The sequence below is a fragment of the Hylobates moloch genome, unplaced genomic scaffold (genome assembly GCF_009828535.3).
Source record: "Hylobates moloch isolate HMO894 unplaced genomic scaffold, HMol_V3 SCAFFOLD_11, whole genome shotgun sequence".
NCBI classification, from domain to species: domain Eukaryota; kingdom Metazoa; phylum Chordata; class Mammalia; order Primates; family Hylobatidae; genus Hylobates; species Hylobates moloch.
Window position 1 is genome coordinate 95,587,660 of NW_026652286.1, and position 27,934 is coordinate 95,615,593.

Sequence of the window (27,934 nt, forward strand, 5' to 3'; positions counted from 1 at the left end):
CGTCACACATTTAGCTTTGCAGTTTATGAGATTTCGCGTGAATTATTTTTCCCTTTAAGCTGATTTAACAATCCCACAGAAAACCTTCCTGGCTTGTTTGGAGAGGTGGTTTGAGTGTGTATGAGGCAGAGGGACAGGAAGAATAAATAAGGAGGCAATCAGAGCAGGGAAGATCTAGAACTGAAAGATGCTGGAGTCAGAATTGGGGAAACAAACAGGTGCCCTACATAAAAGGAAAATGGGAAATGCAGCGGTGCAAACGAGCTCTCTGCACAATCACTCTCATCCTCTGAAAAGAATCACACCTTTACTGGCTCCTTTCTTTAGAGATTTCCAGAAGGAAATTCTCTCTTTATAACATGTTCTGGTGTATCACCTTGAAATCAATGAGCCAATTAGTTCACAGGCCTACCCAGCACAGAGTCCAGGGATCAGGGTCGGCTGGAAGGAAGGATGTGACCTGGGAGATCAGGTGCTCTGGTTCTGTAGAAATAATTATGCCCCTTCAGTGCACAAGGCTCTGTCCTAAGGTGTTTTCTTAGATTGTCTCATTTAACTTTTATAGGCTTAAGTGTTATTTTATAGATGAGGAAACTGAAGCCTGAAGCCAAAGTCAGAAATATGCAAGTGGAGACCAGAATACTTAGCCTCCACGGCTTTGAGACCCTAGAAAACAGTAAAAGCTGTTAAAGCTTTCTCCATCTTTGTGTCCCCTGTGAAACAAATAAGATAGGAAATATTTTCCTTACTATTGAGGTCTCCCACCATGAGTAACAAAAAATACTAAAATAAATGTTTTCTACAGTACCTTCATGCCTATACCTGTGATGTCAATACATACCAGGAAAGGAAGGCAAAAAGAAATAAAGAAAAAAATAGCCAACTGACATGGCCTGTTTTTGGCCTGGGGGCTGTTTCGGAGCCCAAAGTGAGAACGTTTTCTCCATCTGATGAAAGCTGGCTACATGCTGACATAGACACTGATGTCTAGACGTTTTTCTTTCAGGATCTTTGTTAAAACTATAGGTTTAAAGAAAGCTCCTTTAAGTCAAGAACCATGTCTGGTTTAAAGAGCTAAGTTGGCCGGGCGTGGTGACTCAAACCTGTAATCTCAGCACTTTGGGAGGCCGAGAGAGGGGAATTACCTGAGGTCAGGAGTTCGAGACCAGCCTGGCCAACATGGTGAAACCCTGTCCCTACTAAAAATATAAAAATTAGCCAGGTGTGGTGGCGGCCGCCTGAAATCCTAGCTACCAGGGAGGCTGAGGCAAGAGAATCACTTGAACCCAGGAGGCAGAGGCTGCAATGTGCTGAGATCACGCCATTGCACTCCAGCCTGGGCAACAAGACTGAAACTCCATCTCAAAATAATAATAATAATAATAATAGTAATGCATAAATAAAGAGCTAAGTTACACAGAAAGGGGGGTACTTCATTCCCTGAGCCTTCCTGGAGGAGAGACACTCCACCTGGCCCCTCTGTAACCCCCGTATGGAAGACTGGCTTTCCATGAGCTGGGTTTCAAGTGTCTATCATGGTGACTATCAGATGAAGCAAGGGAAGCTTGGTCCAAGTCCATTTATATAGCAGTTGGCCAGAGAGCCTACAGGATTTCAGGTCAATTTCCAAAAACGATACTTGAATCCTGATGGGAAATCTAGACATGCCTGAAGAAAAGTATGGAACCATTTCTAGCACCAGGCATACACCTGCAATACCCTGAAGAGAGAAGTGCTCTCTGATAGGAATTCACATCTACTCAGGGCCTGCAGACCCCAAGGGCTCCTGGGCACATCCCACTCTGGAGGTGTGCAGTATTAATGCAGAACACACAGTCCTGCCCTCAAGGCACTCAGGAGAATGGTGAGGCGTGGGGCTCACTCACCCTCTCTTCCTTTTTCAGACATTACAGGTCATCTACCCCTATACCCCGCAAAATGACGATGAGCTGGAGCTGGTCCCCGGGGATTTCATCTTCATGTCTCCAATGGAGCAGACCAGCACCAGCGAGGGCTGGATCTATGGTACATCCTTAACCACCGGCTGCTCTGGACTCCTGCCTGAGAATTACATTACCAAGGCTGATGAATGCAGCACCTGGATATTTCATGGGTAAGCAGACACGAAGACCTTTATGCCATTTGAAGAATGTTGTTAAGGCAGTCTGGATCCTGGATACACAAGGCAGCAGGAAATGGAGTCCATGGGAAGAAGGCCCTGTGGATTCCAGAATTCCAGGAAAGGAGCTGACTTGAGGCATGGGAAAAATGCGAAATGGATTTCTCTGCTTCCCTCTGCCTGCCCCATTTGCCATAGTTGTCTGCTTGAGTTCCTGATCAGAGACTAAACTGAAGTTGCTTGGGGTCCATCTCTTCTGGCTGAAGAGTGGCATCATCCCAGTGCTGCGTCTTCACTGCTTTAGGCTTCTGTCCACCTTGTCCTGGGTCATGACTCAGGGTGGTCTGACTCCCCGAAGCAGCTGGGCAGATTACTACCCTGCCAGCCAGACCAATAGAGAAGGGGGTTTCAAGAGGCAGGAGCCCTAACTGTATCCTTGATTTGCTGAGTGACCCTGAGCGAGTCCCCAGACACAGCCTGTGCATGCCTAGACAACAAAGACCGTGTCTAAGGGAACAGGCAACTGCCAGACTGAAAAGGGGTCCATTTCCCCCCTCCCCTCTGCCAGTCTTCTTTAGGGTAATAACTTTCCACCCATCCCTCATTACTATTTTGCCCCCATTCCATACTGGTACCGCATTCAGTGGCCAACTTTGTCCCAATAGATAAAATAGAAACAAAAGGCATCTTCTCTTTCTTAGTTGGAGCAGCTCAAAGCCAGCACTTCCCTGGCACACTGGGGCATCTAGCCAGGGTCTGCGTGCTGGTTTGTTTTCCTCCCTCTTGTTTTTGTCATGTGGCAACATGGCTGAGAGGCAGAAGCCCTGAGCACCAGCTGCTTGGTGGCTAATATTGTTATTATTGCCATAAAGGAGAAGCAGAGAGAGATGATTTCATCAAGTCTTTTGCCTGGAAGGAGAAAATAAAGGTCCCCTACCCTAGTGAGCCACAAACAGACAAACCACAAATCCAAAGACAGGAAAGAATATTTTCTTCCTCAATAACCCCACCCAGCAATCCCTTCCCCTCTCTCTCACTCTGCTCCCACCTCAGTGCAGCCCATGAGCCTTCAGAATTGGATGGCACAAAATTAGAGGTCAAAGCTGTCTCATGTTCCCCAAACATTTTGCTTTTTCAGAAATGCTTTGGAAGATCAAAATATATAAGTTAGGTTTCCAAAGTCTCCATTTTAATCCCTATAACAACAAGTAAAGCAAAATATGCATGAATAAACTGAGAACTAAAACATTATTTGCCTGACAAAGCACAGTTCTCAGATCTGTTATTTTTTATTTTACAGTACTTGGAGTTGCTGTTTTATCAGATCTCTTCCTTAAAAGTGGGTGTATGGCCAGGTGCAGTGGCTCACACCTGTAATCCCAGCACTTTGGGAGGCCAGGGTGGGTGGATCACTTGAGGTCAGGAGTTCAAGACCTGCCTAACCAACATGGTGAAACCCCGTCTCTACCAAAAAAAAAAAAAAAAAAAATCAGCTGGGCATGGTGGCACACACCTGTAGTCCCAGCTACTCAGGAGGCTGAGGCAGGAGAATCACTTGAACCTAGGAGGTGGAGGTTGCAGTGAGCTGAGATCACGCCACTGCACTCCAGCCTGGGCAACAGAGCAAGACTTTGTCTGAAGAAAAAAAAAAAAAAAAAAAAAAGTGGAGGTACGTGAGAAGCAGTGCTGATCTCTTAGAGTTCACTCCATCCAAACCCACTCTTCCCTAAATTACAGCTCAGGCCGATGTATAGCTGAACCTGAGTGACTTCAGTCAGGGCGTCCCAGGGGGGTCTTTGTGTCATCTTTTATACGAGAGATTACTAATGATGTCATGGCTGTGAGAACAATGTCTGAAATTAAACTAACAGCTTCCACAGCCAACCCTGCTCAAAGTAGGGAAATAAGTTAGGCATTAGTTTATTGTAATTAAGAATTTGAGACTGGATTCCAATAGTCTTGGATTTAAACAATAACTCTCCCACTTACCAGCTGTGTGGCCTTGGCCAGGTTGCATTACCTCTCTGAGCCTCTGATTGCTCATCTAGAAAATGGAACTAATAGTTGCATTTACCTCATAAGGTTGTTGTGAAGACTGCAGTACAGAGCTTAGCTTTACATGGTTCAGAGTCTGGTGTATAGCGGTGACTATAAAATCGCTATTTGCATAATGATGATTATTCTCTTTTTTTCTATCTTGTGTTTGCCAGTCATCACTTAGTGCTCATCAAAGGAAATGTGTCTTCCATAAAAGCAATCCTGTAGAGGAACTGCACTTTCCTATTTAACCCCAGAGGCCAAATGACTCAAGGAGGCAGAGCCCAGCTTCCTTCTAAGACAGACACAGACCTTCTCTCTCTCCTAACCCAAGATAGACATCAGGAGGTAGAGCCCCAGGGGGATGTCAAGCATGTCCTGGCTGGCATGGTGGGAGTTGCCCTGGGGATCCAGGCATGATTGGGGGTCAATGATCCAAGTCATGATTGGGGGTCAATGATTTTGACAACAGTCCCTGCCAAGTGCTTCTCAGTTCTCTCCACACTAACTGGAGATGATGAAGCCCCCTTGTGTTCTCTGAAGCTGGGCGAGCTGCCTGGCCGCTTGGGCTTAGCACAGGCCTGGTGTGTTGCAGGGAGAAGCCAGCTCTCCCGATGCTTGAGATGTTCTGGATGTCAGGCCTGGCTTCCTCCCTCCACTGTTCTGAGCAAGAAGAATCTGACTGTTGTCTTACTGGAACTGGCAGCTCCACGCTGTCTCAGAGTGAGTCAGGTCCTTTGATTATAATGACAGTTAAGAAGGGAAAGAGGCTGGCATTCGTCTTGCCATGGGAGACGAAGGAGGGAGAGAAGGGATCCTATCAGTATCTTCACAGCTGTGATATAGAAACAAACAGACATGTACAAGCAAAATGTCAGCACGATTCTAGGTAGCCAGACATTTCGCACCCTGAAGCTTTGATGAGTCAGACAATAAAACTGGATTTTCTTTTTTCTTTTTCCTTTTTCTGAGATGGAGTCTCACTCTGTCGTCCAGGCTGGAGTGCAGTGGTACGATGTCAGCTCACTATAACCTCTGCCTCCTGGGTTCCAGTGATTCTCCTGCCTCAGCCTCCCGAGTAGCTGGGACTACAGGTGTGTGCCACCACGCCTAGCAAATTTTTGTATTTTTAATAGAGACGGGGTTTCACCATGTTGGCCAGGCTGATCTCGAACTCCGGACCCCAGGCGATCTGCCTGCCTCGGCCTCTCAAAGTGCTAGAATTACAGATGTGAGCCACCGTGCCCAGCCAAACTGGATTTTCTTGAACTGTGTGATGTTTGGGAGGGTCTTAGTTTAAAGTAGAATAGCTGGTCTGTTATACTGTGTGAACGGCACAAGATTTCCTTGGGCTACAGTTACTTAAATTTTCCCATAACAGGTTTCACTTGGCAACATATTCAGATGGACTGATGCTGCTTTGTTGAACTGTAGGTTCCTGGGTCCCACCCCTGACCTACTGAATCACAATCTGTGAGGAGCAGAACCTCAGCATGAGTGTTTTTTTTTTTAAAGTCACCTGGTGATTCTGATATGCACAAGGGTTCAAAATCAGTTTTTCAGGGCATGAGGCTTCTGAGACCTTCGTTTATAAGTAGATAGAATGAGTCTATTGCTTCTAGTGAAAAAGGAGCCACTTCTGAAAGTGAGGGGGTTTTAAGATAGTTAAAATCGCATAATTTTTTGGAACAAAAATTTACTAACAACCAGTTTGCTGTATTATATTGGTGAATATAAAAAGTTGTTTTCAAAAATAAAATTCTGGGCCAGGTGCGGTGGCTCACGCCTATAATCCCAGCATGACTATGGGAGGCCGAGCGGGCAGATCACCTGACATCGGGAGTTCGAGACCAGCCTGGCTAACATGGTGAAACCCTGTCTCTACTAAAAATACAAAAATTAGCCGGGCGTGGTGACGCACGCCTGTAATCCCAGCTACTCCAGAGGCTGAGGCAGGAAAATTGCTTGAACCTGCGGGGTGGAGGTTGCAATGAGCCCAGATCATGTCATTGCACTTCAGCCTGGGCAACAAGAGCAACACTCTGTCTCTAAAATAAAATAAAATTCTGATAATACAGTGTTAAAAGTGAATAATCCAGAACAAGTGGTAGCCTAGACAGGTTGCCTCATCAACAAGTGCAAGCCAGGAGTATGTGGAGCAAACTGGGATGGATGGCTACCCAAATTGTAAAGAATCAAGAAATCTGTAAGATTTAAATGTTTCCCCTGTACTCTGCTCAGTGATTCCAAAGATGTTCACTGGATTTGCCTAACAACTATATTTACATTGCAGTGTTTATTAGATAAAGCTTTGTGGAAGTCTTACTATTGACAATAATTTAAGCTTGGCAGGTTTTGACTGTCTTCATTTCAGCAAGACCTCTTTTAGGCTTCTGTAGCTATAGTGTTACACTCAGAAATGACAGTTCTTGGCTCACAGCTCTAAACATCTGGTGAGAATGGTCTTCTCTGAAATAATTCTATTTGTAATCATCTTGCTGGAGGCGTGACTGAGGGGGAGTAGGGTGTGGAGACTGAAGAGGGTAGAATAAGGCACTTTGGCACAAAGTTTCTTTGACTGTTAGGAGCCACTAGCTAAGAGGTGGAGATGGGGAAAATACCCCCCATCACTCCTCACTTCAGCTGGAAATTACCCCGGGAAATATTAAAGGCAACAGGGGTCGTAGATTTCTTTTGAACCAGAAAAATAGCTGCAAACAGATAATTGATACGTTGTTATTCTTGAACTTGTCTTTGGTGCCAACCATGCCTGACTACGAAATCACTAGGACCCATCCCTGCCCAAAGGAATGAATATGTCTGTCCTCGGTGCAGAAATCCATTTACCTCTAATTTATTTATTTACTTATTTTTATTCTTATTTCTTTTTGAGATGGGGTTTCGCTCTATCTCCCAGGCTGGAGTGCAGTGGTGCGATCTTGGCTCCCTGCAACCTCCACCTCCCAGGTTCAAGCGATTCTCATACCTCAGCCTCCCTAGTAGCTGGGACTACAGGCACGCACAACCATGCCCAGCTGATTTTTTGTATTTTTAGTAGAGATGGGGTTTCGCCATGTTGGCCAAGCTGGTCTCAAACTCCTGACCTCAAGTGATCCGCCTGCCTCGGCGTCCCAAAGTGCAGGTGTGATCACCACACCCGGCCTACCTCTAATATTAACTGCAAGACTTCAGTATAAAACAAGGTATTTTTCCCTTAGGAATGGGGCCACTCCTGCTCAGCTTCCCCCATCATTGTGCTACCCACAGAGGGCTTTGAGTTAATTCCCACACTCCTGTTGAGCCCAGGAGGAAGTGCTGATGACTGCTGGCCAGAGCAGTTAACACCTTCCTTATCTTCCTCTGCAGTTCTTACTCAATCTTAAATACATCATCGTCCAACTCTCTCACATTTGGGGATGGAGTATTGGAGAGGCGGCCATATGAGGACCAGGGGCTCGGGGAGACAACTCCTCTTACTATCATCTGCCAGCCCATGCAGGTAAGGTTGATTGTTAGAGTCACACCCCCAACTCAGGGTTCACTGAGAACCTATTTATTAAGTATGAGGCATTGCCCTTGCTGTCTCCAAAGGTTCCGTGATCTCTCAGGAAGAAAGTACACTGAATTATAAAAGATATACAAAAATTCAAGGCTAGGAAGAGTCAGATGAGCAGTACTGACAGTTACCTCCAGCATTTGAACCTAGGCTCATAAGGAAGGTTGTTCCACAGAGATAGGAGGAGATTTTATCTCTAAAGTAGGAATAATGCCCATAGTTGTATCTGTTTTGTAGGTTGTTACAAAGATTAAAGAAAATAATAAAATAAGGCTCTTAGCACAATAACTGGCATATAACGAGTGCTCAGTATGTGTTCACTTTTTCAAGAAAGTTTGGAGATGGAAGGAGGCAGGGAGTCGTTGTTGAACAGTACAAATAGAGGCAAGCTGAAAGTTCAAGCATGTTGAGGGTCAAGAGAGTAGACCATTGTGGCTGGAGCCCAGGATTTAAATTAAGGAACAATAGGAAAAGAGATGGGAAGGATCATGCCACCATTCCACGTATTAACCATGTCAGGGCAACTAGAAGCAAATGTGAAGTGCTGGCCAGTGCTAAGGAAACTGGAAAAGCTGACTGTGTCGGAAAGACGGAATGTAGGAACAACTATAAGGTTCCATCCAGCAGTTATAGAAGCCAAAGTCATTTGGACAAGGCTTTGACTAGATTTGCCTATGTCATCACCCAGAGGTAGCAGCTGTCTCATTTTGGGGATCACCAACATAAATGTAGTCAGACAGCAGAGCCTACATAGTGATTAGAATAGGAAAACAGGGTCTCATTGCTGGAGCAGACCATGAGGACCCTGTGGTCTGGCCACACACTTTAGAGAAGAGGTAGACACATTTGTGATCACAGAAGTCCTCACTCCCTGAAGTTGATGAGTCGCCTCTTTTGGGGGGGAAGGTGTCCCACTAGATGGCTCTCTCTACATGAATGGCTAGTTTTACTTCTGAGCTATAACTTAAAGTGGACGTCATGTTTTAGTAATGGCCAAACACTACTCCTACAAAGAGCAGCCGTAGCAACAATAATGCCCTTTTCATAACCCTTCTTATTTTAGAAAGCACATGCAGTTTATCTTGTTTGAGCCTCAAAATAACTTACGAGGTCTGTAGAATGAGTCTTACTGTCGTCATTGTACAGATATGCCGACCTCAATCCAAGGCAGTTAAGAGGTTTGTCCAAGTCATACCTTGGCAGAACTTTGGTAGGAGAGCTCAGCTCACCTGGCACCTGGCTCCAAGACATGTCCACTTTGCCATATGTGTCTTCACTAATCGCCTTTCTTTCTCTGCAGCCGCTGAGGGTCAACAGCCAGCCTGGCCCCCAGAAGCGATGCCTTTTTGTGTGTCGGCATGGTGAGAGGATGGATGTTGTGTTTGGGAAGTACTGGCTGTCCCAGTGCTTCGATGCCAAAGGTGAGTTGTTGGTGGGCCTGCTCAGCACTGCCATACCCATAGTGGCCTCTAGGGGGCACAGTCAAGCTACAGTTATCTAGATGGAGTCATTTATAGTTTTGTGTACTATAGAAAATGTCTGTCATCCGTAAGCCCCTCCTGATTGTCTTGAGCTTTAGGGAAGAAGTAAGTGTTCTTGTCCCCATTCTATAAACTGGGATACCAGGGACCAAAGAAGACAGATGTCTTGCCCAAGGTCATATGGCAAAGTCAGCAGCAGAAACGTGCCCTGATCCTGTGGCGAGTTCCTGCCATTAAACCTCCCTGGCTCGCTCGGTTCCATTTTCACTTGAGTGGCATTTGAAGATACGGAGGGTTGCTTAACCAGGGAATCTCACCTGCTTTAGAGTGCCTGGTTATTACCTTCACTGAGAAACGACCTCATGTCACTTTTGTCAGTAGAATGGAAAAGTGGATTCCAAGTCACTTTATGAAACAAATGTCAGCCTTGATATTTTCCATCAGCTCCAGAGAGCTCAATGTGATCTCTTTGGCCAAAAAGGAATGGGGGTGGAGAGTGTCAGGATCAGTAAGGGAGTCCCAAGTAAACAAGAAATGTACGTATCCTCTGTCTAACCTTTTTATTTTTCAGGCCGCTACATACGCACCAACCTGAACATGCCTCATAGTTTACCTCAGCGGAGTGGTGGTTTCCGAGATTACGAGAAAGATGCTCCCATCACTGTGTTTGGATGCATGCAAGCGAGACTAGTGGGTAAGTATCCTAGAGGGACTGCACTCCAGGCATTTCTTGCCTCCTCCTTCAAAACACTGGTGCCATGGATATGCAAGACACTTCCTGCGGGTTTCTATAACTTCCCTACGAGTTTCCTCAATTCCAAAGGAACTTACTACACAACCATTAAGTTTAGGACACTGTGCTCAGCCCTGGGTTGGTTGACCAAAGTGAATGAGGTGTGGTCCTTATTGAGGAGCACATGATCCAGTAATGGCTTGGGTTACTGTGCTCGCTGTTGGATGTAGCAGACAGGTCAGCCTCCAGTTCAAGACAGCAGCATCTGCCAACATGGCTATGGAAGAGGACAAGAGTGAAGAAGACGGACCCTGGACTTGCTGAATTTATAAAGGCCAACTGGTCCTTTGAAGATGCCTAGCTCTTTGCAAGCCCATTCCATTACTGCCACGGGGAGACAGCACTTTCTGTTCAGTCACTTAGCAGATATCTAGTGCTCACTTACTTTGTGCAAGGTATTGGACTAGGGGAACCCAAGTGTGAGTCAGGGAAACAAACTTAATGTGTGGATAAATATCATACAGTATGATATACATAGAGCTATGCACGGTCACAGGATATTATGGGAACACAAAAAGACATCTAAGAGTGAAGAGGTGAGCTGGGAGCTGAAGTAGAAGTTAGCTGGGCAAAGAAGGAATAGGAGTGAGGAAATGGCATTCTCAGTGGGAGGGACCACATAAACAGTCTTAGGCTTAAGAAACAGCCTCAGGAATGCAGGGGAAACAAAGTGTCTTGTGTCTAGAGTATAAATTGTGAGGCAAGGCAGAGATGAGGCTGGCAAGATGGATGAAGGCAAGTTCATGGAAGACCTTGGCCACCATATTAAGGTGTTTGGATTTAATCCAGTAGACAAAATAACTGGATTCCAGGCCAGGCCTGATGGCTCTCACCTATAATCTAGCACTTTGAGAGGCTGAGGCAGGAGGACTGCTTGAGACCTAGAGTTCGAGGCTGCACTGAGGTATGATCACATCCCTGCACTCCAGCCTGAGTGACAGAGCAAAACCCTATCTCTAAAAATTAAATTAAGAATAATAATAAATTTTTTAAAGAAGTGGATTTTATGAGGATAGCATTAAAGTATGAGGTGTTGGGATTTATCTCTGGTGTCTAAGAATATGACATGTTGAGATTTTGGTTAGCACAGAATAAAATTAAAACAAGACCTAATATTCATAAAATAAATCCTCTTTCACAAACTTGAAGCCAAAGTATTGTCCTGTTTCTAAATATCTCCTAGCTAAAGCCTTTACCACTTGTTAGCACCAGAGGGAAGGGAAAGAAAAGACAAGAAGGGGCCAGGCGCGGTGGCTCACGCCTGTAATCCCAGCACTTTGGGAGGCCGAGGTGGGCAGATCACGAGGTCAAGAGACCAAGACCATTCTGGCCAACATGTTGAAACCCCATCTCTACTAAAAGTACAAAAATTAGCTGGGCGTGGTGGTGCACACCTGTACTCCCAGCTACTCGGGAGGCTGAGGCAGGAGAATGGCTTGAATCCGGGAGGCAGAGGTTGCAGTGAGCCAAGATTGCGCCACTGCACTCCAGCCTGGCCACAGAGCGAGACGCCATCTCAATTAAAAAAAAAAAAAAGAAAGAAAGAAAAAAAGAAAAGACAAGAAGGGCTCTGTCGCTTGCTCTCATAGGAACACCAACGAAGGGTTTTGTTAGAAACTAACAAAGGCTGAAACTACTGGCTCTATGTGAGCCCCAGTTAGGAAAGAGGGGTTTACAGGAGCTTACTGCTTGGCCCCCTCTCACACTGCGGGTGGAGGTGAGACTGAGTAAATCCATCGGACTGATTCTTTTGTGGTTTTCTTTGCAGGTGAAGCCTTATTAGAGAGCAATACCATTATCGATCATGTCTATTGCTCCCCGTCCCTTCGCTGCGTTCAGACTGCACACAATATCTTGAAAGGTAAGACTTGCAAGTTGACAAAAACAAGTAGTCCATCCCTCTGTTTCTAGGCAGCTCCACACAAATTATCTTAGAGTCATGGGACATATGCCAGTTGAAAGCTTTGAATCTGGAATGAAGCGAGGATTCTTTCAGAAGGCGATCTTTGCACAAGTTACAAAAACACACTCTGGGCAGGGCGCAGTGGCTCACGCCTGTAATCCCAGGACTTTGGGAGGCTGAGGCGGGTGGATCACCTGAGGTCAGGAGTTCGAGACCAGCCTCAACATGGAGAAACCCCGTCTCTAGTAAAAATGCAAAATTAGCTGGGCGTAGTGGTGCATGCCTGTAATCTCAGCTGCTCGGGAGGCTGAGGCAGGAGAATTGCTTGAACCCGGGAGACGGAGGTTGTGGTGAGCCGAGATCGCGCCATTGCACTCCAGCCTGGGCAACAAGAGCGAAACTCCATCTCAAAAAAAAAAAAAAATACTCTGGCAGCCTAAGCAAAATAAAAGGAAGTATACTAATGTTTTCCTTGAGAATTTAAAGTGCTCTTGGATGAATCCTAGGCTTGCAAAATGTTTAGAGCTTATAGAGTGTGATCCTTTCTTTACACTTAATAGTCAAATAACTTTCCTGTTTTGATCTGTTGTTTGCCTCCTGTTTACAGCAGCAAGGGTCCTCTTAGGAGCCTCAAATCTTAATCATCATTTTTTTCTTTACTTAATTAGAAAGACTTTAAAAGCACCATTGCTACCAAAATACTCAACTTTCACCCTAAAATCTGTGGAAGCGTGAGTTACAGGTATCTCCATTCTCATTTCATGGGAAGGAAAACTAAAAGGAACAGGGTTAGACTGTTTACTTCTACCAAAGAAATGAATGAGCCAGAAATAAAGAAGCCAACAAAGAATTTGACACTACATCTGAGTCTTCTATCCTTTAACCTCAAGTAAACCTCTTCACTACCAGAAGGCATTTATGTATTCAATTTGCACAGAACAACTGGACTACATGCAATATGAAGATAACTAAGCAGGGACTATTTCTAGGAAGCCAGTTACACTACAGTAAAACAGAGGACTTCTGCACTGCTACTAGTAAATGTTCAGCATTAGATTTTCTGATAGGGAAAATGAATAATTTACATGATATTCAAATACGATGTTGGATACTCAGAGACTATCTGAAGTTTCTTGGTAAGACCATCATGGAATTTGCTTTAGAAAGAGGAATTATGGGGGCCGGGCACGGTGGCTCACTCCTGTAATCCCAGCACTTTGGGAGGCCGAGGCGGGCGGTTCACGAGGTCAGGAGATCGAGACCATCCTGGCTCACATGGTGAAACCCCATCTCTACTAAAAACACACAAAAAAAGAGCTGGGCATGGTGGCAGGTGCCTGTAATCCTAGCTACTCGGGAGGCTGAGACAGGAGAATTGCTTGAACCCAGGAGGCGGAGGTTGCAGTGAGCCGAGATTGCACCACTGCACTCCAGCCTGGGTGACAGAGCAAGACTCCGTATGAAAAAAAAAGAAAGAAAGACGAATTATGGTAGTCACAGAATTGAATAAATTTTCTTTTGTTTGTTTGTTTTTTGAGACGGAGTCTTGCTCTGTTGCCCAGGCTGGAGTGCAATGGTGTGATCTCAGCTCACCGCAACCTCCGTCTTCTGGGTTCAAGCAATTCTCCTACCTCAGCTGCCTGAGTAGCTGGGATGACAGGCGCGTGCCACCACACCCAGCTAATTTTTGTATTTTTAGTAGAGACAGTGTTTCACCATGTTGGCCAGGCTGGACTCGAACTCCTGACCTCAAGTGATCTGCCCGCCTCAGCCTCCCAAAGTGCTGGGATTATGGATGTGAGCCACCGCGCCCGGCCTAAACTTTCTTTTTTTGAGATAGAATATCGTTCTGTCACGAAGGCTGGAGCGCAGCGGCACAATCTTGGCTCACTACAACTTTCGCCTCCTGGGTTCAAGTGATTCTCCTGCCTCAGCCTCCTGAGTGCTGGGACCACAAGTGCATGCCTCCACACCCTGCTAATGTTTGTATTTTTGGTAGAGATGGGGTTTCACCATGTTGGCCAGGCTGGTGTCAACTCCTGGCCTCAAGTGATCCGCCCTCCTCGGCCTCCCAAAGTGTTGGGATTACAGGCGTGAGCTACCACACCCAGACTTGAATAAATTATATGGATAATGACTTGTGGCTTTTTTCCTTAAGTCAGATATGACTTAAAGCCAGCATACATCCTGGGAGTACGGCAGGAGTATTAAACTCATGTGTTAGTAATGCACAAAAATTAAAAACCTTGTCCAAATCCACACGCTTCCATTTCTGTTTAGCTATATATAGCAGCCAGTAGGAAAGAGAATAGCTGATTTATCAGAATTTTTATAACAATTTAGCCTGAGAATATAGAGGCACTTCCTTCATCTTCACTGTATTTTACCCCTAAGGTTTACAACAAGAAAATCACTTGAAGATCCGTGTAGAGCCCGGCTTATTTGAGTGGACAAAATGGGTTGCTGGGAGCACATTACCTGCATGGATACCTCCATCAGAGTTAGCTGCAGCCAACCTGAGTGTTGATACAACCTACAGGTAAGCCTCGGAAACTGCTGCTTACTGAGGCCAGTGTGGAAGTGCTTTCTGCACCAGCACTAGGCCAGGTTCATGAAGGATCCAGGGCTGGACATCACCTACAGGCAGTTGTCCACAGTGGTGGAAAACAAGCTATGATTTTAGAAATCAAAACTGGAGAAAAGCCAGCATTTTTTTCATATTTGGCATTAGCGTGGATTAGATTCTCCAGCCTCACCCCTGTGTTGGATTTTTCTGACTTTATTATACCTGTTTCAGTGTAATAAAACCATTTTGCATACCAGCAATAAGCACCAGCTAATCATGATGCAGTTGAGAAGATTGGAGCGATAAGGGAGATGACGATGTCTTGTCTTACAGTTTCTACATTTAATTTTTCAAAGCATTTTTAAATCTCTGTATTATCTTTGTTTATTATTGCTATATCCCCAGAATGTAGGTAAACCATTTTTATACATGAGAGAGTTCAAATAACTTGCCTAAAGGTATTTATACATTTAGTGACCACACATAACAATAATAAACTTTATTCATCATTTTCCACATGTCCAGCACCATGCAATCTGCTGTACAGTCATCTCATTCCTGTTCCTTTCCTTTTTCCATTAGACTCGACTGTGCTGGGATTTTTAAAAGTGTTTGTAGATTGCTTACAGGTGAATAATCCGCATGTACACAATTAAGAATTAATAATAGGGCCGGGCACGGTGGCTCACGCCTATAACCCCAGCACTCTGGGAGGCCGAGCCAGGCGGGTCATGAGTCAGGAGATCAAGACCAGCCTGGCCAACATGGTGAAACCCCATCTCTACTAAAAATACAAAAATTAGCTGGGCGTGGTGGCACATGCCTGTAGTCCCAGCTACTCAGGAGGCTGAGGCAGGAGAATCGCTTGAACCCAGGAGGCGGAGGTTGCAGTGAGCCGAGATCACGCCACTGCACTCCAGCCTGGTGACAGAGTGAGACGCTGTCTCAAATAAAAAAAAAAAAAAAAAAAGAATTAATAATAATATAATTACCTTAACTATCAAAAGTCTACTCAGGTATTTGTAAAAATATCTTTAAAAAGGAACAGATAGTCACAACCATTATAATGGGGAATTAAGTTCATATTTCTTAAGGCAGAGTTTGTAACAAGTGGTCAATATAAGAACTTTCTTACGTGGTGTCTGTTGACCTTTCATTTCAAATACCGACCCAAACCACAATTAAAGCAATGTGCATTTCTGGCTAAGGTAATAGAGAATATTTTCTTTTTCCATACTCATTTTTTCTGCTCAGCAAATAAGACCTCAGATAACCCCATTAATTAGTTATGTGCCGCTGCTTCTTATCTTAAAGGAATTAGCATTCCTCAAAAATAAAATTAGATCGATCAACAGGATCCCCCATGAATACACTTCACATTTTATTCTATCCCCTCTTTGGCCATTGTTTTTCTGTTCTTTGCAGGGAATTAGCAATAAATTATTGTCCCCATGCAACAGCCAGCATCCCTTTGGCCTGGAAAGAGGGCGAGTCACCACCAACATTGGTTAAGTGACTTTTATCATTTACCACCAGCCCCACCCGGACCAATTTGGGTCAACTATGTCTTTGATATTTCCTCTAGATGTGTTTTGCCCTTGCCTCCCAAGCTGCCTTACGAAGGTCTCCAGAATCGTTCTACCCGAGCCTGTCAATGTACACTCAGACACACACCCCACCAGCAGTGTGAGCAGAAGGATGAATGCCAGGAGCTTGGGGATCAGGACACAGTCCTTATTCCAGATTGCCTTTTCCTCTCCAGCAAATCAGAATTCAATTCAACCATTTTCTGTTTGGCGAGGGAATTGGGGGAGGAGATGAAGCCTCTAATTTGAAAAATCAGTTGAGGAAGCCAAAGTTGAAGCATGTGAAAGGGACAGCCCTGGAGTTTAATTCCCTATGAAATTAATGATGCCAAATGAACAAGCCTTTGGAAGCAAGGAAGTGGTGCCCAGATGATTGAAGACACATGGTGACAGGCAGAAGGGCAAGCCCTGAGAGCCCGGTAGTGTGAGTCAGGCAGCGTCTGCTGAAAGAGCCCTCTCACCTTGCAACAGGGGTAGGAAGAGAACAGGAGGGAGGTGGGACTGAAAGCCGAGTTAGGGAAGCTAACCAGGCTGGTGACTAATACCGAAGCATCATCCATAGGCAGCAAGACCAGCCCAGGGCCTGGGGGGTTGAAAAGCAACCCCAGCCTCAAGGAGCTGGGCCAGAGAAGCAAGGCAGAAAAAACATCCAGACTAGCTGGGTGGGGCTTCAGAACAGAGCCCTGACTCAGAGGGCAGGGGACTGGGGGAGGGCATGGATCTGGAGTGTTAGAGGGGAAACAAATCAAACTTTGGTGTAAGGCTCAAAGCAGAGGCCTGTGCTTACAACCTGGACCACAGCAAGGTGGGGAGCAAAGAGTATATGGGGGAGGATGCAGTTTCGGGGATGCCACCTGACTTCCAGAGCACCGTATTCCAGGTTGAGTGGGTGGTGGGAAGGCCACCTGACTCTGAGGACAGTACAGGGCCTGCAGGTGTGGCTAGCGGCATGACGCGACCTGCTGACAAGGGTGAGGAAGCTTTGACTCAGGCCAAGCCCATCAGGGCTCCAGACACGAGTCATTCACAGGCTCCACTTTAAGATGCTAGGAGAAGCCATAGGCAAGAACTGATCAGGATGAACCAGATCCCAGCATGTATCCCGCTCTTCACCTACATAAATCTCACACATTACATGGTCTCACCCTTGAAATGACTCCCTGGGCCATACAAAGTGGCCTTTTGTGACTGTGGGGAGGAGATGGGCCTGGGAGATGAGGTGACATAAATGGTGATGGAACTGGGTGAGAGGTGGGGATGGGGAGAGAAAAAGAGGAGAAAGAGCTTGCTCCAGAACAATGAGGTTCAGCCCCAGCAAGTGGTGATTCAAGTCTCTACCTGTCCCCCAGGGTGTTGTGAGACTCAGAAGGCTGTTTCCTAGGAGAAACAGGCATGCTGAGAGAATGCAGGATACGAGCAAGTGTCCTTCAAGCAGAACAGAATCCTTCCTCTCTGGACAGTAAGCTGGTGTGCACAGAAGGCCAGGCTTAACAAGGGCACTGTCAGAAGCTGTGTGTGGGGAGGATAGGCTCACAGGCCAGACCCCAGACTCAGATTCAAATCCAGATTTTTTTTTTTTTTTTTTTTTTGACAGAGTCTCGCTGTCGCCCAGGCTGGAGTGCAGTGGCGCGATCTCGGCTCACTGCAGGCTCCGCCCCCCGGGGTTCACACCATTCTCCTGCCTCAGCCTCCCGAGTAGCTGGGACTACAGGCGCCCGCCACCTCGCCTGGCTAATTTTTTGTATTTTTAGTAGAGACAGGGTTTCACTGTGTTAGCCAGGATGGCCTCGATCTCCTGACCTCCTGATCCGCCCGCCTTGGCCTCCCAAAGTGCTGGGATTACAGGCGTGAGCCACCGTGCCCGGCCTTCAAATCCAGATTCTAAGAGTTGCTAATGGTGTTAGCATAGGGAAGTCAGCTGCAGCCTTTCTGAGCTTCTGTTTTGTCATCCATAAACAGCATTTATGAAAGCATTGCTGGGAGGATTAGACTGAAGGAATGCAAGTAGGACACTTGCACAGAGCCTGACACCTATGGGAACCTCAGTAAATATTTTCAGTGCTAATAGTAGTGGTAATAGTATATTCTGATCAAGAGGCCATGTGAATTCATTTTGAGAACTTAACCACACCTCCACCAGGCACTAAACACCCAGCAGTGAAAGACAAAATATGAAAACTGACAAAATAAGAAAATTGAAATGACATAGTTGTACCCAGAAAACAAGATAAACATCTTGTGGACCAGAAACAGCACAGAAACTCTACATAGTTAAGTGGGGGTGGAAGCAGGCAGAGGCGGACCCCAAGGGCATTGGCGACTAGGTTTGAAGACATGCAGGAGCACCAGGACAGGAAGCCTAGCTTTGATCATCCTCTTCCATGCTGTGTTAGTTTGTTTTCACGCTGCTGACAAAGACATACCTGGGACTGGGCAATTTACGAAAGAAAGAGGTTTAATTGGACTTAATAGTTATATGTGACTGGGGAAGCCTCACAATCATGGTGGAAGGCAAGGAGGAGCAAGTCACGTCTTACATGGATTGCAGCAGGCAAAGAGAGAGCTTGTGCAGGGAACTCCCCTTTTTAAAACCATCAGATTGGCCGGGCGCAGTTGGTGAAACTCTGTCTCTACTAAAAAAAAATACAAAATTATCCAGACATGGTGGCGCATGCCTCTAATCCCAGCTACTTGGGAGGCTGAGGCAGGAGAATTGCTTGAACCCACGAGGCAGAGGTTGCAGTGAGTTGAGATCAAGCCATTGCACTCCAGCCTGGGCAACAAGAGTGAAACTCCGTCTCAAAAATAAAACAACAACAACAAAAATAAATAAATAAATAAAAATTTTAAAAAATAAAACCATCACATCTCATGAGACTTATTCACTATCACAATAACAGCACAGGAAAGACCTGCCCCCATGATTCAGTTATCTCCCACCAAGTCCCTCCCACAACATGTGGAAATTCAAGATGAGATTTGGGTGGGGGACACAGCCAGGCCCCCAGGCCAGTGGGGGACACACAGTATCACATGCCTTTGTAGATTGTATAGTAATTATCATTTACATCAATAGCCTCTTCACCCCAACCACAGGCAGAGAACTTCTCCAACACAGAAATTGAGTGGTCTTCATCTTTATGCTCTGCACTTCTTGTGCCAAGTGTATGGTCTGTGTTCAAAATAAGAGAGAATTAAAGGAAAAGACTGGTGAAATTTTATAAACTCGCAAAGAATCAGATGGACCTAATATCTGCTTTTAAAACCTATCCTTGCAGCTCTTGAAGAGAGGTCTGGGAAATCCCTGCTGACCTAAATAGGTTGAGGATTCCAGCTCTGCTTTGTTTTATATTAGCTATGTGACTAGGACCATCCATCAATGACTTATATGTTACCCCGTGAGTGAAACATGCACTGAATGTCTCATTTTTCACCTGGTCACTGTGACGCCATACACATAGCTGTTAATTTTTGTACATTTCCACTCCATGTTCATATAGTGGAAATGCCCTTCCCTGTATCTTTCTCCTTTCTAGGGAACTGGATAAACAAACAGATCTATGGGATCTTTAGAAAGGTCTTGAAATAAAAGTTTAGAGCAATATCTTCCTTTGTCTCAAGATCAAAATGTTTTCATTTCCTTTGTTGATTTTTCTATTATAGACCTCACATTCCAGTCAGCAAATTAGTTGTTTCAGAATCCTATGATACGTATATCAGTAGAAGTTTCCAAGTAACAAAAGAAATAATAAGTGAATGTAAAAGTAAAGGTAAGTGGTATTATTCTGAGCTCCATCTTTACGTACGTGATTATTTCTCTGTAATGGTTAATAGGCTATTCAAGATGTTTCAACTTGCTTTGGCTAACCAAAGAATGTATTTCCAGATTTTCTTCCAGATACTTTTACATTAAGTTTGTAATATTCTCTGAGTTCCTAAAATGGTAGATATTCCAGGGGTTTATATCAGACTTAGTTACTATTCTTAATAACTTAAATTCTGCATTATAGCTATTCTTCTTGAACCCTGTGAAATAGATTCCTTCTTAAAATTTCCAAAAGCTCTAGCATGCCACTGTTTTGCCTATAATTGATCCAGCAGCATGCACACCTACACACAGCACACCTACACAAATACACACACCTTCCCTGCTATCACCAAGAGTAGTGTTCTATAAGGCTCAAGTGTGTTTGCTATTGAATTTTCTAAACATTGAGCTCAAATATTTAATATGTAAGACTGTTCACTGTAAATTTTTTAGTGAAAAAGACAGGTTGCAAAAACAGTATGGACATTCCCTTCATCTCTTTTTTTTAAGTTAAAATACTTATATTCAAACAGTAGACAGCCATGAGCAACAGTATTATGAATGATTCCCACCTTCCAGTTTTCATCGATTAGCCACTCACTACCATAAAGGTACACAACATGTTCTATCAACCAGAAAGTCTCAAATGCTCACAGTTCTACAGTAGGAACATTTAAAACTATATTAGAAGGAGTAGCACAGAGAGACTTATGGACATACAACAGTCCTGTATCTTGATTGTCATGGTGTTACACAAAGCTACACATATGATAGAATTGCATGAACTGTATCATCACATACGCACAAACGACTTCTTGCATACCTGCTAAAATCTGAATACGCTGTGTGTATTGGACCAGCGTCTATTTCCTGGGTTTGATACTGTACCATAGTTATGTAAGATGTTACCATTGGAGGGGGCTGGGATGAAGGGTTCTTGGGACCTTGCTGGTATGTATGTATATGTATATGTATGTAACCCTCCCATAAATCCATAATTATTATTATTATTTTTTAGACAGGGTCTTGCTCCTGTCACTCAGGCTAGAGTGCAGTGATGCACTCATGGTTCACTATAGCCTCAATCTCCTGGGCTCAGGTGATCCTCCCACATCAGCCTCCCAAGTAGGTGGGACTACAGGCACAGGCCACCACACCCAGCTAATTTTAAAAAAATTTTCTATAGGGACAGGGTCTCACTATGTTGCTCAGGCTGGTCTCAAACTCCTGAGCTCAAGTGGTCCTCCCTCCTCGTTCTCTCAAATCCCTGTACTGGGATTACAGGGATGAGCCACCACACCCGGCCCCATAAATCTGTAACTATTTTAAGATAAAATGTTTTCTTTAAAAAAATTAAGCTGCCTTATCAATAACAAAGCACTTTCAAAATATTGCTTAGGCAAATTGTCTTCTTGAGTGTGTTTGCTCCCCTGCAGAGCATTTAGTTAGCTTCCAGTATTTGCAGAGTTTCCATGTCTTTATAGAAACAGTCTTCCCATACCTTGCCATTTTGCCCCAGGAAATAACATCCTGATTGTGGCCCACGCATCTTCCCTTGAAGCGTGTACCTGCCAACTTCAGGGCCTGTCACCTCAGAACTCCAAGGACTTCGTACAAATGGTCCGAAAGGTAATTCATTCTTGCACTTTGGGGTCTGTGGTGGCTAGCAGTTTGAAGTCAGTACAGTGACTGGCTGATTACCAAGTTCTTTGAAGCATGTGTTTATGCTGAGCTGGGAATATTCATTTATTGATTCACTCAACCAAGATGTATTGAGTGATACTCTGTGCAGGGCACTTTATTAAGCCTTGTGTTAGAAAAACAATGTATTAGAGCTAGTTCTAGCTTCTAAGAGCTAAAATGTAGGAAGCAGCTAGGAATTATAAGCAAATTGTCTGGATTTCCCTGAGGGACCTTCTCTGAATTTCCCTGAGGGAACTTGGGTTGGATCAATAGAGGTCAGTCCAAAAGACAGCATCTGAAAGCTTAACTCAAACACAGGTCTTTGAAGGTAGGCCGAGGCATGCAGCAGTTTAAAATGAGGAGGCTAAAAGGCAAAGCCAGGAACAAGACAGCAAGACAGAAAACCCATGAGGCTGACCCACACATCTGGAGTCTTCCTTTCTGTGCCTGTGGGAGAGGTTTTCTGGTCAGCTGCCTCCCACACACTTCCCTTCAGGCGAATTACATACTTCCTTTCTCTGCCGCCAGAGAACCTGGTTCAAACTCAATTGCAATTTTTTTCACATTTTTGAAAAGTTTATTTATGCATCTGTCCTCATTTGTAAGTGCTGGAAGACAGAGAATTTTGTCTTGTTTGTAAATGCAGCTCTGGACACAGACAAAAATAAGTTTTAAAATTGCTGTGACAACTGTAGTGAGGGAGAGCACAGCTTCAGCTCTGAATGTTACAGAGACTCATAAGGAGAAAAAAAAAAAAAAACGGGTGAAACAAATTTTTTAAAATTGAAAAATCTTTTCCATTGGGTCCAAGTATAATTTCAGAAATGTTTGAGGCTTGAACTGCCTTTTTCTTTTTTTTTTTCTTTTTTTTTTTTTTTTAGAGAGAGCCTTGCTCTGTCACCCAGGCTAGAGTGCAGTGGCACAATCTCGTCTCACTGTAACCTCTGCCTCCTGGATTCAAGCGATTCTCCTGATTCAGTCTCCCAAGTAGCTGGGATTACAGGCACACGCCACCATGCCCAGCTAATTTTTTGTATTTTTAGTATAGACGAGTTTTGTCATGTTGGCCAGGCTGGTCTGGAACTCTTGACCTCAAGTGATCCGCCCGCCTCGGCCTCCCAAAGTACTGGGATTACAGGCGTGAGCCACTGTGCCCGGCCGTGAGCTGCCTTTTTAACTTGACTTGCAATTGGGAATTAACTCCTGGCGTTGTAGCCTTATGTATTTTGGTCCTCTTTTTCTGCCACCCAATTAAGCAGCAATCTATGAACAATGACTTAATTACTTTAGGGGAGGTCACCATTTAGTGGATTCTTCTGATGAATCCTCTTGCAATGGAAATACTCTTCTCTCTAAGTTACCAGTTTTATCCATTTTATTTTATTTATCGATTTTTGAAGGGAATGCTTTCTACAAAGCCACTATCCATTCCTGACTGCAATTCTCTAGGGCCACATGAATATCTTTGTATCTAGGTAAAAGTTAAAGCATTAAACCTATCTCCTAATACCCCCTTTCTTTACAACTCTTACTTCAGATCCCATATCTGGGATTTTGTTCCTGTGAAGAATTAGGAGAAACTGGAATATGGCAGCTGACAGATCCACCAATCCTTCCTCTTACCCATGGACCAACTGGCGGCTTCAACTGGAGAGAGACCTTGCTTCAAGAATAAACCACACCAGTGAACGAGAAGGAAAGGCCTTTTGGAGTGTGTCTTTTTGTGTGTTTAAAAACAGTGGGAAAATCCACACCACATTCTAAGTGGACAGCTCAGAATAATTTAGCATATTTCCTTTCACACTTAAAGTTCTTAAGATGAGACTGTGTAAATGAGAGAAAGACTTGATTCAGAGGAAAAAAAAAATGTGTTCTCTCTGGACTCTTGCCTAGCTCACAAGGCTTTGGAGAATTGTCTTCCTAAATCGGGGCACCTGCTACAGAAGAGAATGTTTCGTTCCCTCCGGGTAGGCACAGCTAAGGGGCCTCTTTCCTCCCAGAGGGAGCTGCTGGCCCGCTCTAAGGGGTGCAAGAGGAAGGAGTGTGCCCAGACCAGCTGGGGGAGCATTGAAAGGGCAGCTTGGGGATGGAATTTTTTTTTTTTTTATTTCCATTTTCCAGTTAGGTAGAGCCAAGCTGAGGAATCCTTTTAAGATTATTAGAAAACATGCCCTGAAGAGAGTTGTTCTTAGGTTACACATGAAATCCTACCATCACTAGCCCCCATACACCAGTGTTGCTGGCTGAAAACACCCGCTTAAGGATGCTAACATTTACCCTGGTACTGCCACATTTTCTCTAGAGCAGCTGGCCCTTCTTGCTACAGCCTTTCCCCGCCCTTGCTTCTGTGAAATGGGGAGACAAAGCACTTCTGCTCTCCAAAGCACTTTTGGATACTCAGGAGGAAAGATAAGATACATGTTTGAAGTACTCAATCATAGGAGCAAAGAACTTGCAAAATATCAAGTGACTTGGAATTAACCGTGTTGTAGCCTAATGTGCTACTACTGCATTTCTAAATCATCAATATTTGCTTGTCTTTGCCCCTAGACTCTAGACTATGTTAACTAGTTAAGGATGTTACATTTTGAAAGGATGTATGTTAGATATATTATCTGCAGCAAGAAGTTCATTCTGTGCAATATGGACATGTTTTCAAACCATACCAAGGGTCAGGTTGTTGTACACTTAAAGTACATGTCAACCATAACTGAACATCCCCAAATGCATCAATTATACCAGGGATGTATAGTAAGTCAGGGAACTAATATAAATGATGACAGTCATGGCTGCACTGCTACTTGTGCTGTCGTTTTGTTTGTTTTTCTATGATAATTTAAAATATATAGGTAGGGCTACTTGAGGAAATTGGGAGAGCCACATTTTGTGGTTTCTCATTATACTTACTTCCTGCATTTAGAGGAAGTTTATTTAAAAGAAAAATAAATGACAATCAAACCAAATCATCAGTTATCAATGTCTGTTTAATTGTGTGACTATCTAACTGTTGATGGCCACAGACGATGGTCTCCTATGGTACAGTTCACTCTGTAGAAGATGTATGCAAAGTGAAATGCCAGCCCTTTAAAGAAACATTAGTTAGTATAAAATGAATCTTTATATGTTGCAGTAACATTGACTATGTTTCAAAACTCAGATGCATAAAACATAAGGTATATAAAAATAGATCTATGCTTGTATTTGAAACTACAACTTGATAACCCCTAGAAAGAAGAGGATATGAAAGGATGCTGGCTATATATGTTAATCAGCAAAAGGATTATAGTGTTTTGTTTTGTTTTGTTTTTAGAGGCAGGGTCTCACTATAATGCTTAGACTGGTCTTGAACTCCTGGGCTCAAGCGATCCTGCCTCTGTCTCCCAAAGTGCTAGGAATTACAGGTGTGAGCCACCACACCTGGCCCATAGTTGTATTTTTTTAGGCCACTTAGAAAAATATGTCATGTATTTTACATTTTGAGAAACAAATCATGGTTTCTTCTAGCATTGCACAAACACTGACCCAGCTTCTGGGTATGGAGATAACCCTGTGGTGATATGTTAATATAAAATGTGGGGGGAATATTCCCAATAAAGGTCTTAAAAGAAAAGTCACATTACAACTAATGTCGTGGCTCTACCATTCATTCTTCTCATATTTGTAATGAAGTGAATCCACTGTTTAATCAGATCCAGAATCTTTAACAGATTCATCACAAATTTTCATGGGCGTTGAGTGCTCAGAATAATGCTTGAACGCCTCACCTTGAAACTGTAGCAGTGTGTTCTGGGCAGTATCTGTAATTTATGAAATAGAGTCTGGAATAGGTTATCCACTCCATCTTCTAGGTTATCTTAGTCGTATGATGAACTGATAAATCTGTCTGACTGGGCTACAATCCATTGTTCTTAGTCCAATATGGACACTGCTTTAGGCAATGGTCTATATAAGCAAAAGGAGATAGAGATCTGAAATAATTTTCCGAATAATTTAGGTGGAAAACAAGAAAGAGTGTATTTCTCTGCTTTCATTTCAATTTCATTATTTCAAATTGCTTGTCAAAATGGCCCAAAAGATCTGAATTCACATTAAATTCCCCTTGCACACACTTATTTAAAAAACTAAACTTGCACTGCAACTGAGAAATTATTTGGAAATCACATGGAATCTATGTATAATAAAAGAAACAGACAACTATATTACTGGATTTCATATACATCCAAAAAGTATAGGCTAATATATAACCTGAAGTTGCAGCTGATTCTTTTTGATCTGAAGCTGATGCTTATTAGAACAAATGATGTATGGGGAGAGGAGAAGGAAGGAAGGGCAAGGAAGGAATTGACAGATAAGAAGCAAATGGTTTCTTGCACAGAGGAATTTTGTTTTAACGTAGAAAGTTATTTGAAATAAACTAGGTGAAATGAAATTAACTAAAGGTTTTAATCTGGGAAAGCCTGAAACCATTTCCTGCTTCTACAAGTGTGCCACATCAATCCGGTAATGCCCCAGTGTTATTCACAGATAGAACTTTGTTTCCTGTGATTTTAAAATACCGCATCTGTTCCTCCATGGACCAGAGTAATTGGCACATTTTAATGCATAAGCTGGGGGTTTCATTTTCCCAGGCTCTCTTCACCATCACTGCATTGGTAGCTAGGAGCTTATTGCTTTACCCCAGTATGGAGTTCAGATTACAGTGTTTTCCATTACATTTAGATTCATAGAATCTGAATGGCTGATTAAATGGCCATCTGATGGCTGAAAGAGGGGGGTATTTTTCACTCTGTAGTGAAAGGCTTGGAGGAGTTTCTACTTTTTATTTTAATTATACTTTAACCAAAGAATTATTTTAAAGTAACCTTATATTTGAAAGATGATTTTGCAAAAAATAAAAAATAAAAAATATGTCTTCTGGAGTGATGTCTGTTTGGTAAACCATTGTTGATAATTTCCTTGTTAGTGGTATTTGGAATGCATATAGATTGTCTTGTCATTGTGCTTAACATTACCATAAATGTATCTTTTCCACTCAACTAGCTGTATTCGTATTAAAATGAAGTCCCTTATTTCAATTACCTAGTGTTGTTGGAAACTAATTGAACAGCTACAATAAGAGAAGTTCCTATCTCATTGCCTTTGTGGAAAGGCTTCCCTATGTGGTAAAAGGAAGGCATTCCTCCGTAACCTAGGCACTCCGCAAGTCCAGTGTTTAATTTCAAGGCAGTGATGAATTGCTCTTTTGAAATTACTCTAAGTAATCCATGTGCTAGAATACAGATGAACCTCCGTTTGATTTCACAGGCTTCAGCACAGACAACTGTTACTGAGTCTGCACGAACTTAGATAATGAGGTGCAGGGTTATTTGCATTTAAATTGTAATCCAGCACACGTGTGAGAAAGAAGAGGCGCTAGTCTAAAAGGCTGCATTGCAGGGAGAGATGAGACTGGCAGAGGAGGGTGGGGTAAGGAGTGATTTAACGTCTATTTAGGTTAATGTTCACTTTACAAAGGTGATGGGGGATATTTTGTTAGGTGATAGCAGATGCTTTTCATTTTTAAACATAGGATTAAAATTGGATTTGCTTCTCTTTAATACTTCAACATATTGAATTTTCCTAGGAAAGTGACTAGCTATAATGAAAATTCAAGGGAAAAGGGAAAAAGATTGTAAATGCAGATGAAATAACTTCATTTTTAAGTACAAATAATAGTAGGATTGGTGCGTGTAGGTTTAAAATTATAGTGATGAGTAGTCGAACTTAATATACAATCAGTTCTTACAAATACTTTACACTTAGCTGCCATTACACAACAAATTGGAATTTTGCAGCTGTTCAACTATCATGGACTCTGTACAGGATAGATGTGTATAATGGGAAATATGTACTGCTTCTTTCTTTGATTGCCACTCAAGATGGAAACACCATGCCAAGGCATTTTGGTTATACACAGATCATTCTAAACCTGTTATTTTGGAGAGGTATATTGGTTTCTTTCTCATTTATAAGGCTATTGTATTTTTTTTTCTATGTGATTCAGGTGTATTTATTTGAAGAATATTTGTAATTGTAGGAAAACCACACCTACCTGTATTGCCAAATTCTTTGTAAACTCTCCGTGGCATTTGTGCTTTCCTGGCTGAGAACTCTCCCCTGTTGATACAGCTATAGCACCATTGTAATTACAGATGCACCTTTCAGGAGCATCTCCATTAAATTGTTCACAGATGATTTAATAAAAAGAAACTTCTTAGTTGATCCAGAGCAATGTCATTTTAAATTCTGAGTGGTCTCTTCCTATCATGTTTTCAGATGTTACTTTGTTCATTATTATTTCATAAATGCGCATTCAGAGTGTGATTCTGTTTTCAAAAGGCCAGAGGGCACTTTCTGCGGATG

At 43.4% G+C, this 27,934-nt stretch overlaps 1 protein-coding gene and 1 long non-coding RNA gene across 9 annotated transcripts in view; one reads left to right on the forward strand and one right to left on the reverse strand.

The window, feature by feature from the left end:
- UBASH3B (ubiquitin associated and SH3 domain containing B) overlaps nucleotides 1–27,799 on the forward strand; it is a 156,269-nt gene extending 128,470 nt beyond the window's left edge. For 6 of the 8 annotated variants that reach the window (XM_058446727.1, XM_058446729.1, XM_058446726.1 and 3 more), the window contains 9 exons: nucleotides 1,905–2,113; nucleotides 7,523–7,655; nucleotides 9,013–9,133; nucleotides 9,765–9,887; nucleotides 11,755–11,847; nucleotides 14,284–14,428; nucleotides 19,705–19,811; nucleotides 21,369–21,478; nucleotides 23,070–25,300. In XM_058446727.1, the coding sequence (XP_058302710.1) occupies nucleotides 1,905–2,113; nucleotides 7,523–7,655; nucleotides 9,013–9,133; nucleotides 9,765–9,887; nucleotides 11,755–11,847; nucleotides 14,284–14,428; nucleotides 19,705–19,811; nucleotides 21,369–21,478; nucleotides 23,070–23,207 (1,179 nt within the window). In that variant the 3' untranslated portion in view covers nucleotides 23,208–25,300. Of the gene's footprint in view, nucleotides 1–1,904; nucleotides 2,114–7,522; nucleotides 7,656–9,012; nucleotides 9,134–9,764; nucleotides 9,888–11,754; nucleotides 11,848–14,283; nucleotides 14,429–19,704; nucleotides 19,812–21,368; nucleotides 21,479–23,069 lie in introns of all 8 variants that reach the window. The other 2 variants (XM_058446725.1, XM_032167743.2) reach the window with 1 other exon arrangement.
- Nucleotides 1–27,934, reverse strand: part of LOC116477088 (uncharacterized) — an 81,650-nt gene that overhangs the window by 7,648 nt on the left and 46,068 nt on the right. The gene's annotated exons all lie outside the window — the stretch shown is intronic.